At 42.9% G+C, this 12,557-nt stretch overlaps 1 protein-coding gene across 1 annotated transcript in view; it reads right to left on the reverse strand.

Annotated features, from left to right (window-relative positions):
- Positions 1-12,446, reverse strand: part of LOC118409628 (methionine synthase-like) — a 31,498-nt gene extending 19,052 nt beyond the window's left edge. The window contains exons 1-14 of the mRNA XM_035810785.1: positions 12,274-12,446; positions 10,540-10,739; positions 9,196-9,285; positions 8,332-8,401; positions 7,467-7,559; positions 6,924-7,030; positions 6,224-6,283; positions 5,632-5,726; positions 5,204-5,304; positions 4,781-4,842; positions 4,142-4,209; positions 2,899-3,091; positions 2,016-2,156; positions 127-312 (exon numbers count right to left, since the gene is read on the reverse strand). Of these exons, the coding sequence (XP_035666678.1) occupies positions 127-312; positions 2,016-2,156; positions 2,899-3,091; positions 4,142-4,209; positions 4,781-4,842; positions 5,204-5,304; positions 5,632-5,726; positions 6,224-6,283; positions 6,924-7,030; positions 7,467-7,559; positions 8,332-8,401; positions 9,196-9,285; positions 10,540-10,739; positions 12,274-12,328 (1,521 nt within the window). The 5' untranslated portion in view covers positions 12,329-12,446. The remainder of the gene's footprint in view (positions 1-126; positions 313-2,015; positions 2,157-2,898; positions 3,092-4,141; positions 4,210-4,780; positions 4,843-5,203; positions 5,305-5,631; positions 5,727-6,223; positions 6,284-6,923; positions 7,031-7,466; positions 7,560-8,331; positions 8,402-9,195; positions 9,286-10,539; positions 10,740-12,273) is intronic.
- Positions 12,447-12,557: the final 111 nt, after the last annotated feature.

The following is a 12,557-nucleotide window of genomic DNA, read 5'->3' on the forward strand; positions in this document are numbered from 1 at the left end:
CCAGGTCACTCATTCTAACCCCTTTTCACCATCTTGGGTTTGGGTAAAATGGAGTGTGTAGCCCCAAAACGGCCAAGTCACTCTAGATTCACACCAAATAGGAATTTGGTAGTGATGAGGCCTGACCTGTCCCGTCTCGTCGAACGCCATGACGACCACAGCTGCCCCGTATCTCCGGATGGTGCGGGCCTTCCTGAGGAAGTCCTCCTCCCCCTCCTTCAGGCTGATGCTGTTCACGATGCACTTCCCCTGGGCACACTTCAGCCCCGCCTCGATCACAGAGAAGTTAGAGGAGTCGATGCACAGGGGAACCTGTGGGGGTGGGGAGAGGAGGAGAGAATAAATATATAAAAATAAAGGCTGATGCTGTTCACAATGCACTTCCCCTGGGCACACTTCAGCCCCACCTCGATCACAGAGAAGTTAGAGGAGTCAATACACAGGGGAACCTGTGGGGGTGGGGAGAAGGGGAGAATAAATATATAAAAATAAAGGCTGATGCTGTTCACGATGCACTTCCCCTGGGCACACTTCAGCCCCGCCTCGATCACTGAGAAGTTAGAGGAGTCAATACACAGGGGAACCTGTGGGGGTGGGGAGAGGAGGAGAGAATAAATATATAAAAATAAAGGCTGATGCTGTTCACAATGCACTTCCCCTGGGCACACTTCAGCCCCACCTCGATCACAGAGAAGTTAGAGGAGTCAATACACAGGGGAACCTGTGGGGGTGGGGAGAAGGGGAGAATAAATATATAAAAATAAAGGCTGATGCTGTTCACAATGCACTTCCCCTGGGCACACTTCAGCCCCACCTCGATCACAGAGAAGTTAGAGGAGTCAATACACAGGGGAACCTGTGGGGGTGGGGAGAAGAAGATACATTGCTAAAGGAAAAAAACTCTGTTCTCACCAGGATGTCAACACATTGAGCATTGATATTGTAGGGTGTCTGGGGGAATCCCCCTGAAAATTCTTGACATCATTGATAACAAATTTAATGAAATAAAGCCTTTGGTCATTTTTTACCATTATTACAAAACAATAGCAAACACGGCTGGTTGGAACACAGAGTAGGGGCAGACAAATTACAGCATACAATGTACATGTACAAAATGTAGGGGCTGAGAAGTCAGAGGAGTCGATACACAGGGGAACCTGTGGGGGTGGGGAGAGGAGAATTCTGTTTGTAGGTAAGATACAGTAGTCTGATATCCAGTCGCATCATAGCTCTGAGTCTCTTCTGTCCTCTCCGCAAATATTGTAGCCTGTTATCCAGCTGTATCATAGCTCCTGAGTCTCTTCTATTCTCTCCGCAAATACAGAAGAGACTCGGAAGCAACTAGTATAATACGGATGGATACCAGGGAATTTTGTTTGTAGGTAAGATACAGTAGTCTGATATCCAGTCGTATCATAGCTCTGAGTCTCATCTGTCCTTTCCGCAAATACAGACGAGACTCGGGAGCAACTAGTTTAATACAGCTGGATAGCAGGGAATTCTGGTCGTAGGTAAGATATAGTAGCCTATTATCCAGTCGTATCATATGTCCCGAGCCTCTTCTATTCTCTCCGCAAATACAGAAGAGACTCGGAAGCTACTAGTATAATACGGCTGGATAGCAGGGAATTCTGTTTGTAGATAATATACAGTAGCCTGGTATCCAGACGAATCATAGCTCCCGAGTCTCTTCTGTCCTCTCCGCAAAAAGAGACGAGATTTGGGAGCTACTAGTATAAAAAAAAAATACAGCTGGATACCAGGGAATTCTGTTTGTAGGTAATATACAGTAGCCGTATCATGCATAGCTCCTGAGTCTCTTCTGTCCTCTCCGCAACAACACAAGAGACGCTATAATACGGTTAGATACCAGGTAAAAGGTACAGTGCATAAGAATGGGAAAACAATGAGCCAGATGGAAGTAGCAACACAAAACCCTGGTGGAATTCTGATGATGATAGATACAATATCTTTCATAAAAATGATACAACAGACAAGCTGTGTTTGTTGCTGACCTTGCAGATCTCTGGCTCCGTTGCGATGAGGTTGAGGAATCTCGCCATGGCAGCCTTGCCGTCCAGCATACCCTCGTCCATGTTGATGTCCAGCACCTGGGCACCCATCTCTACCTGTAGCTTAGCCACACTCAGGGCTTTCTGTGGGGGATACATGTATGTGGACATGAACATGGGTCCTAACCTGAGCACCTGGGTCCTAACCTGAGCACCTGGGTCCTAACCTGAGCACCTGGGTCTTAACCTGAGCACCTGGGTCCTAACCTGAGCACCTGGGTCCTAACCTGGGCACCTGGGTCCCAACCTGGGTACCTGGGTCCTAAATGGGGCACCCATCTCTACCTGTAGCTTTGCCACACTCAGGGCTTTCTGTGGGGGGAGGGTATGTGGGAACATGAACCTGGGTCCTAACTTGGGTACCTGGGTCCTTACCTGGGTCCTAACCTGGGCAAATGGGTCCTAAACTGGGCACCAATCCCCACATACCTGTAGATTAGTGACACTCAGGGCTATCTGCGGGAGGGGGGGATATGTGAACATGAACCTGGGTCCTAACCCGTGCACCAGCACTTGGGTATGTTGGTCCTAACCTGGGTTTTAATCTGGTCCCCTGGTCATGTGGTGTTAATTCATAAGAGTTTGTCATAATTTTGAGTTTGCAGGTGAAATAATAGTAGCAAGACATTGGAAAGCAGCAGGTATTTGTTTGGGGGTGTGACAAAATAGCAGTATTCACCATGAAAATATCCAAATCTTGCAAAGCAGTTTACTTTTGGCTTAACTTGTAACATTTCCTGCTCTGGTGTACGCTAATATATCTTTCAGTAAACCCTTCAAGTGTAAAAGTCAAAATGTAAGGTAAATAAAAGTTACATGTGCTCACCTCATAGTCCCCCCGTTGGATCATCTTGTTGAAGGCGCGGGAGCCCGCCACGTTACATCTCTCTCCGATGTTCACGAACAGCGTGTGCGGACCAACGTACATGGGTTCCAGTCCCGAGAGCAGCATGTGCCCCTCATGGAGCACGGAGGGGACTTTCCTGGGTCTGAAGGGTCGCACAGCCTCTGCTATGGCTCTGGGAGACAAACGGTCAAACAGTTTGTTTTATTCAAGAATATAAAATGAACAAACAAATTTTCAAAGTACAGAGACGGAATGAAAAATACATGTATCAAACAAGACAATTAATCTTTGTAAATACATTTTGCAATTGGAACATTAAATGAATCAATCAATAAATACATGGCTTGATTTTAAACCCCCAACCGGCATAAAAGAAAGCAAAAAGGACATATGTAACTAAAGTATTTTGTTTCTATGATGCAATGTTGAGTAGCTGACGTAATTTTACGATTGACTTAAGTAGACCAGAGGGAGTTACCCCATAAGATTAACAGTTGTTAACCATTATCAGGGAGATTATTGGCAACTGAAGGCAACTAAATGTCCAAAAAGTTGAACGGTGGTCTTGTGGCTAGGGTTGCTGACTTAGAATCGAAAGGCTCTCGTCTGTACATGTATTCCGATCCAAGGCTGGCCCCATGCTGTGCCCTTGGGAAAGGCACTTTGCATCTATTTCCTTCTTCCGCTCAGGTGGAAATGAGTAAATAGATTCTGTTAGGTTCCTTCACATGTACAGGACGTAAAGTCAAAGGTCCCATGTTTGAAGAGATCCACACAATGAGGACGTTTAAGAGCCCATCACACTTGCAGGGCTCAAAATACTTTTTTCTGAATACCTGCACTGGTGCAGGTAACATTGGAAATTACCTGCACCAGACAAATTTTACCTGCACCACTCTGAATTTAGGAAGCATTGGTCATACTAAAAATTGTTCAGAAGCCATTGTTATTATATCTTTTATAAAACCCAGTAAATGGACCTGTGCAGCTTAGGTGTAGGTAGACATCACAAATACCTGTACAGCTCCAGTTTTACCTGCACTAACCTGCATATGCAGTGCATGGGTAGTATTTTGAGCCCTGCACTTGTCTGGGTTCAACCTTGTGCAAGTGGTAAAAGCCTTATGAAGTCCCGTTTTTACACAGCTTGTATTTACTGTACAAACCTTGAGGGTTGACCCTAAAGGTGGTTTACAGGTTATGAAAAACAAAGAAGGCTCACTTGATGTGTGCGGGTGTTGTTCCACAGCAGCCTCCGACAAGGTTCAACAGGCCGTCCTTAGCAAACACCTGGTGGGGAGGGGGGCAAGAACAGGCACACTGAACAAAAAGTCAACTGCAGTGTTTTGCAAAACATGTGACTGTGTATGACAGGACAAAGAATTGTTGTAGACACTGTACATGCTATTTTAAACCATTTATCCTGTCCATATACCATTTGTATTGTCTTTGACTCTGTCAGCAGGGCTAGCCCTTTCATCGCACTGTCCTGATATGACCTTTTGCTCGAAATAAATGATTGGCAGAAGGTTTCCAAATTTCAAAATCACCAGAGAATAAAGCCTGTTTTTGTCTGAAAAACCCTACCACATTGTATGGGGCTTGGAACATTGGGCGATCCCTAAAATTGTTTGAAGAAGACACCGACAGTATTACTGCCAAAAATGTCATAATGCAGAATTGCACGTTAAGCTTATAAATTTTCTGCTGTGTTACTAAAGCTTTAAGATGTTGATAAACCTGGGTACACACACATGATGACAATACTTAAACTGTTGCTGTCCTTGTATCACAACTCACCCATTACCTAGAATGTTTTTGGAAAGAAAAACTTGAAGACAACTCGGGGTTGATAACTCACTCGTAAATGCTCTGCCATTATTTCTGGAGTTTCATCATAGCCTCCTAAAGCATTTGGTAAACCTGTACATGGAGAAACACAAGATTGTGACTGCAAAGTCATTTTTAGAATAGTTTATAAAAAGTTTAAGTCCTTCCTGCACCAGATGGTGCATACACCTCTGTTTCTGTTGCCCTGGGCCATACAAGGGTAACGCTATACCCACTTGACCATTCCAGCTGTATTTTTTTCTATTTTGACAATATGTCGTCTATCAATTAACTGGCTTTCATTAGACAATTGCTGTTCTCAGTATGATCTAAAACTTGAACGTAATACGCATCACCCTTAGAACACTAGAAAGACAATGGTTGACATTACATGAGTAAACATGACAGCATACAGGTCCAGTTTATGGAGACTTTTACTTCAGAATCTACATACCAGCATTAGGGTAGCACAGTACGTAGGATGTGGTGTTCTTGCCGATGGCTTCTATGAATGGTCTCATTTCTGTGGCTCCCAAGGCACAGTTCAGGCCGAGGCTGGGAAAAAACAAGAACAGCATTAGTGACTAACTTACTTCCTGCAACTTATGATCGACTGCTTACTGAGTCACGTGTTCTATCTGCATAACGTGACATCACGACAGCAGTGGATTGTTTATTCCTTGACAAAGACTGGTGCTGTTCAATGGAAAATTTAATTTGGGTGAGTCCAATTTTTGTGTTGGGTATTACAGTTAAACTAGTTCTCTAATGACTTCTACCGACACAGATGAACTTTCAAGTTGACAAGCCAACTGTGTTCTCAGTGTTCTCGCCGCCATTCACTGAAACTTTATCTGACATAAGTGTTCACTGAGTAGTTACCACATGGGCTCTGCTTGGGAAACGCTGATCACAAAGGCCTCCGAGGTCTGCCCCGATAACGTCCTACCGCTTCTGTCCACTATAGTTCCTGATACCTGGGGGGGGAAATAAAATTAACTATATAAAACAAGGAGAGGTCTCTTAATAAAGGCTTGCCAGAGGACTACGTATAACTGCTGGTTACATGAAAGGAGACAAACAAACAAATGAAGTATAAATTATGTCTACTCTAGTCTAAAAGCTCACTCTAAACTGTAACTTGTTGGGTTTACAAAGGATGTATTTTCCTTTAAACTTAATGCGTTTTCCTTTACAGTAGGTTTCCTTGACACTGGTCATAACATGAAGGACCAATGCTGTATACAAATGAAACAACTATAGAGAGGCGAGTAGAAACAGTCTCCTGGGATTCGAACCGGAAACGCCAGATCACAAACCCAGCACCGCTTACCATTCCAGTTCTGATTAAGTGATGACTGGCTTGAAATTAACAAATATTTGCTTCAAAGTGAGTACCACTAAATTAGCATCAAAAACCTTGATAAAAACACATGATGTATGTCACTAGTGTTGGCAAGACTGTTCTACTTACAAAGATGGGAACTGGCTTGTACTCTTCTTCAAACAGATGGGACAGGGCAAACAGCGCTGCCTGCAACACAAGGGATACGGATGAAATGTCACCATATGGAAAATGATTTACTCCAACAGTCAAACCCGGTCAAGCAACAACCTGGTGCAGGCAACCACCTCCAGTCACAAGCCTCGTTTTCATAAAGGCCTGATTAACTCAGATGTTTTTGAAGTCGACTCAACGCTGTGTGTGTGGAGCTTTGGGATTGCTCAATGCTGGTGGCCTAGGGTTCTCCTTGCACAGTCCAGAGTCAACTATGGAAATGAGTGCGTAAATTGCCCACCATGTCTTGAGCAAACAAATGTCCTCAGCAACCATTTTCATTAGTCCCTTGAGTGGTTTGACCAGATTCTCTTCTTGCCACTACTTGATGAACAGCAAAATGGCGTTTCATCACATACATATACTTTACACGTCATAAAGGAAACCACACTAACAGCAACAGTTACTGTAATTCACTTTGTCTTCTAGGTACCAAACTTTCACGGTCTGAGAAAATTTAACTTGTTCTCGGAACTAAATGTTCACTGTCGCGGCAAGTACACATAAAAAAAGGCTGTGAATGATTTGTTATCAGTAATGATAAGTTCACGTTACAGTTGTCACCGTGAAAACCGTGAACATAACAGTACATTGAAAAAATCAGGAATTACAGTACCTTGGAATTGGCCGTGTCAAAGATGGTTTCCACCATGAGTACGTCGCACCCGCCATCCAGCAACCCTCGCGCCTGTTCAGCATAGGCATCCACCAGTTCATCCCATGCTGGGAGAGGAATACATCAATCAATGGTTAAGTCTTTCACTGAACTGTATGCATAAATACTGAGGAGAGGTTAGTGTGTTTACTGAAAGGCTAGTCTCCTACTGGTTCCAGAAGACAGATACAATCTATGCACAGAAAATACATGTATGACACTGACACTGTCTGCTTGTTGTTTTTTTCTAACAGTGGAACATGTACTTGACCTCCAAGAGCTGAAAAATGAAACCTTTGTTCAAAACTTTGAAGTCGTTTATAGAATTTAAGAGTAGGCCCTGAAGAGAGGCAGTTGTTTTGTAATCCAGTTTTGTTGAATTACAAAGTTTCTCTATTCTAAGTTGTGCACCCAAACTTTTCTCTTCGCACCTGAATACTAAGGCTAGGTGCATGGGTGCTGTGATTCTCAAATGTGAATAGTGTACCAAGCTTCTGTACTCACTGACGTTCCTGAGACCAGGGTCCTCCACTGAAGGGGAGATGGACAGGGTTCTGTTGGTGGGGCCCAGCGCTCCCACCACGTACCTCTGCACACCTGCGGGAAGACATCGTTACAGTCATCATTGTCACATCCCCATCAATGTAAGGAATTTCTCCACAAAGACAGTAGTCCTCCTTTGCAGACTTTTATCATAGCTTTTATATTATGGGGGCTATTAAAGGTTCTCTAATGCCGGGAAAGAGAGTTACCACGGAAGCGAGGCAGGGTGAAACTCCCTTCCACAGCAAACTACTTTTCTAGGCAAACTCCCTTCCTCAGCAAACTCCCTCACCCGGCATTTAGAGAATTCAAACCTTAAGCCAACATTGAGACTAGACTGAACCATCGCCCCCTCCCATATCTTAAAAGCCCGCCCCACCGGAAATCTGCAAAAAAGGAGCATGTACAAGGGGAAATATACTGAATGTTGATACCTGGGAAATGCAAATATTCATCTATCTTCATTGGACAGATTCTCTATATAAACAGATTACCAATACAGTGCTATTAAACACGATCATCTAAATGACAAACCATCCGACTACCGACGCCCAGGACAAATGCTCAGAACACGTCAATGAAGGTAAGACGTCCAGGTAATAAGATACACCAAACAGCAGTTACTCAAGCAACTGGATATGATTTTGGAAACGGTCAGACATTTCAGATTATACCATTATTTTCCATCAGTGACACTCAAAAAATCATATCCAGTTGCTTGAGTAACTGCTCATAATACATCTGTGCTGTCCAATCAGATATGCACATGATTTTTACATGGTATAACTCTAAACAAGATAAACGTGAGGCTAGCTCGCCCTCCCACCTGTGTCTGCTGTGACTTTGTCTGCAGCTTTCTTGGCCAGTTCAGCCGACACCTTGTTCAGTCTGTACACCTGGGGAGTCATGGGGAGACACTGGTCAGCTTAACTGCACTGTATACCACCATATCATTGGAATTCTGTTAGACTGTAGATTTTCAACACAGCAAAACTTACAGTTCACAGTTTAACTTTAAATTGAAGTTTAAATCAAATATCAAAATTACACTGTCAAACTTTATTCAGAATGACTTATGCCAACACAGATGAGCTTTCATGTTCAGGTTTATTGGAATATTTCACTTGACCTGAAAAATTACTCACTTAATGTTGAGAATCCATGTAAACATACAATTTATGAGAAATATACCACAATAGAAAGAGAAACGACATTGCACACTGTGGAATTGCACTATTTTCCAATTTTGAAATTGACAACCGTTTGGCAACCACCTTTTGGCAATTTTTCCAAAAGGTGGGGTCATATAATTCCGTATGAGAGGCTCATGGGAGTATTTGCCTCCACCAGGCCCCACAGGTCGTTGTAAAAATAATAGAAATTTGACAAACGTAAACAGGTAACATGTCAGACGAGTTACCTGGGTCGCTAACCATATATAATTCTCGGTCAGCTAACTCATCTGGCATGTTATGTATCTATATTTGTCCAATTCGTACTATTTTTCCCGCGACCTGTGGAGCCTGGTAGAGACTAAGAGCGTCATACGCATCTCAAACGGACTTGAATATATACGCATGTGTGACCCCACCCAAAGGACGTTGACAGCATGATATCATATCAGTTGTTCATAATAATTTCCAAACCTAAAGTGCCCCATGCTAAGCCTACTGTAAGAAAACAACCGTACCAGTTCCTCCATGCCGTAGTCAGCCTGGGCGATCCTGGTCCCGCTGAAGGTGTTGGTCTCAGCAAAGTCTGCACCAGCCTCCAGATATGCCTGGATCACAGACACATCAACATACATCCGAAAATAATGTCATCAGGTTGGTACAGGGCTCTAGCCAGCGTCCATTTTTCCGTCAATTGACGGAAATTTGTTGCGTCTGACGGAAAAATTTTCAAACCAATCCGTCAACCTTGACGGACAAAAATCCTTGGTGGAAGCTTCAGGCGGCTTGGGGACGCCATCCACGGCCGTAAAAGCCACACACTGTTTGTTTTGCTATTGTTATGATTGTTGACAATGTGTGTCGGTGCCCTTTCGCATACGATAATCTCATTAAAACCCGTTTTTCAAGGTCTCAGTTCAGTCCTTCTAATTAATTTTCGCGGTTTTCGCGACGATTGGAATTGGCTGACGGAAGAAAGTTTCGAGCTGGCTAAAGCCCTGGGTTGGTAGATCATAGGACGGAGGAGTTTTCTTTTACACAACCAGTATTTCTCACCTGTTGACGTTTCGACGTCTGTCAGACACCTTCCTCAGAGCTTCTAACTGGAATTCTGCTTCTCATTGCCGAGTGTGCTCACTGCAAAAGCGTCACCTATATCGGCTACATATAGCGGCGAGAAGCAGAACTCCAGTTAGAAGCTCTGAAGAAGATGTCTGAGAGACATCGAAACGTCAGCAGGTGAGAAATACTGGTTGTGTAAAACAAAACTCCTATGTCCACATCAACATACACTACCAGTAAACCTCTACCTATCACAAGCTCTTAAAATCTTAGACCTGAGGCAAAATCATTCAGTCTTCACCATACATACATCACTCACAGAACTGCGTTTTCTGAATCAAACTCTCAGGGATAAGTAAAAAATCATGGGCCTCTACTTGTAGATGTACTACAGTAGTATCTACAATGTACTCTACTGTGCTTCCATAGCGCTATAATTTTTTTCCCTCAGGCTGGTACTTTGGGATATACGTAAGACCCCATTTTGTATTCCATATTTATAAACTGAATTTATAAACTGAAGACAGACAGGCCTGGAGACAACTCTCCATCTTCATGGCTACCTTGTCCCCCCAACGAACTGGAGGTCGAGGGACTAGGTGGGAAGGAAGGTAAACTGAACTCTAAAACGCAGCAGATAACAGAAACGAGCACTTGAAGCCGGTGCTCACCTTGTGGATGCCGTACACCTTGGGAGATATGTAATACACCATATCATATTCCATATCTATATATTAACTGAACTCTAAAATGCAGCAGATAGCAGAAAACTGACGCTTGAACTTGAAGCCAGCACCCACCTTGTGGATATCGTACACGATGTTGGGCTGCGTGAGGCTCAGCAGATCGTTGTTCCCCTTCAGGAGCTTGTGCCAGTCCTTAAACTCGTCTCCACGGTAACCGTCCTCCTCCAGGTGGTACCCCTGGATCATGGTCCCCATCCCTCCGTCCAGGATCATGATCCTCTCACGAAGGGTCGCCGCGATCTTAGCCGCAACCTCTGTGGGATCAACAATGACAATGACATAAGATTATCGCAAATTCTTGCCTGTGGGCTAATTGCAGGTAACATAAGAGATTCAAACAGTGTAAAAACAATATATGTGTCAAATAACAATATAAGTGTCTACTCTAGTCTAAAGCTAGTAAAAGCTAACTCTAGATCCTGGGTTACTGACAATGACAATGAAATTTATTGCATACTTATGCCCCATTGGAGCTAAATGCACTCAATACAATTACAAAGGCAGTGAGAGAAAAGATACACACGTCTATAGTTTAAATGCTTCTTCTCTCTTCTTAAAACATGTGAAGATGAACTTAGAGTTTTTCCAATACGTCATAGTTAGCTGATACATCATGTCTCTTAACATGTCTTCTTTTGTCAGGTGTGCAAATTTCTGATCTAAATGTGCAGTACTAACGAATGTATTACACATATCTTTATACAGTGAGCACTCTAGGACAAAGTGTTTTCTATATGCATACATAATCTAGCAAGACATTGATATTTTTTTATTTAAAAGAATCTAAGTAAACTAAAGAACTACAATTTAGCCAATACAAAAAAAAGCAATCATTGTTTTGTTTTTTCATGTACTTTTTCAAATTTGTCATTAAATTGCAAATGTAAATGTTTACACCAATCTTCCTAGCCAAATTTCAGAACATATAGCTGACAATCTGGGAGAGGGACTCCATACTTCATAAACTTTTAAACCGAGACAAACCTGGAGAATTTACTAGTACTAGTAATGGTAACTGACAGCTGAAGTTACACAATCATTACTGGGTACAGTTGTCTTAGCACCAAGACAACTTGTCCACCATAATTATAACATAAGAATTATGTACTGTATGTATGAACTGGCAGGGTGGACACAAGATGGGACTGTCGTTGTCAAACTTTTATAAGATATAGCATACTGATACTGTTCACATTATTATAAACCTTAATTCAGCATCAGACAAGCCTTTTGGTAACATTATAAATACTTGACAATAACGCTAGACAAAAACCCTACCCAAACTGTCTGTTAACGACGGTTACTTCCTGAAAATACCGAGAGAATACTAACTTTATCCAAGGACGTTATATAACGTTATGACATCATAATTCATATAAAATTTTAGGAAAATAACAGTGTTGTCATTCCTCCGGAAATTGAGGCATAATTCCTCCTTGGTGTGATTGTAGGAAACATATAAGTCTACCGAACATCCAAATTTTGGTATTTTTCCCCCTTCACCTGTCACTAATATACTAACACGTCTTGCGCAAGTCATAAAACATTACAAAATACTAATCAATGAAATAGATTTTACGTTCTGCAACGTTACTGTCAACTGTCAAGCTTCACTGGTTTTCAACGAGCATTGCATCGACGCCAAAACAACATCAGTACAGCCTTCGCGCGTGTGACTCGCTTTTGACGTTCGCGCGCATCACATGTACACAAAACACGAAACCTGCCGGCCGGCTTTTTCGGCTCATGATGGAATTTTCCTACCGGTGTCCCCGCACGACATCTTACCTGGGTCTCGGTACTCGGACCAGCAGGACACCCCGGAGTCCGAAGCGGGAGGCATCTTCCTTGTGTGGATTTTCCGTGACAGGAGAGGTAAAATACGTTTTCCTGAGTTTAGCAGGAGACGTAACGTGATGCAACCTATCTCTAGACAGCGGGTACTGCGAGTGGGAAGAATGTGTGTTTCGCACACAATATATACCTGCCGAGATCGCGCTTTTTCTCGCGATAACTAATCAGACCAAACCATTCGATTCCAAACATATTTTTTCTTTTCTCCTAAGATATGA

The sequence above is a fragment of the Branchiostoma floridae genome, chromosome 1 (assembly GCF_000003815.2).
Source record: "Branchiostoma floridae strain S238N-H82 chromosome 1, Bfl_VNyyK, whole genome shotgun sequence".
Taxonomy (NCBI): Eukaryota; Metazoa; Chordata; class Leptocardii; order Amphioxiformes; family Branchiostomatidae; genus Branchiostoma; species Branchiostoma floridae.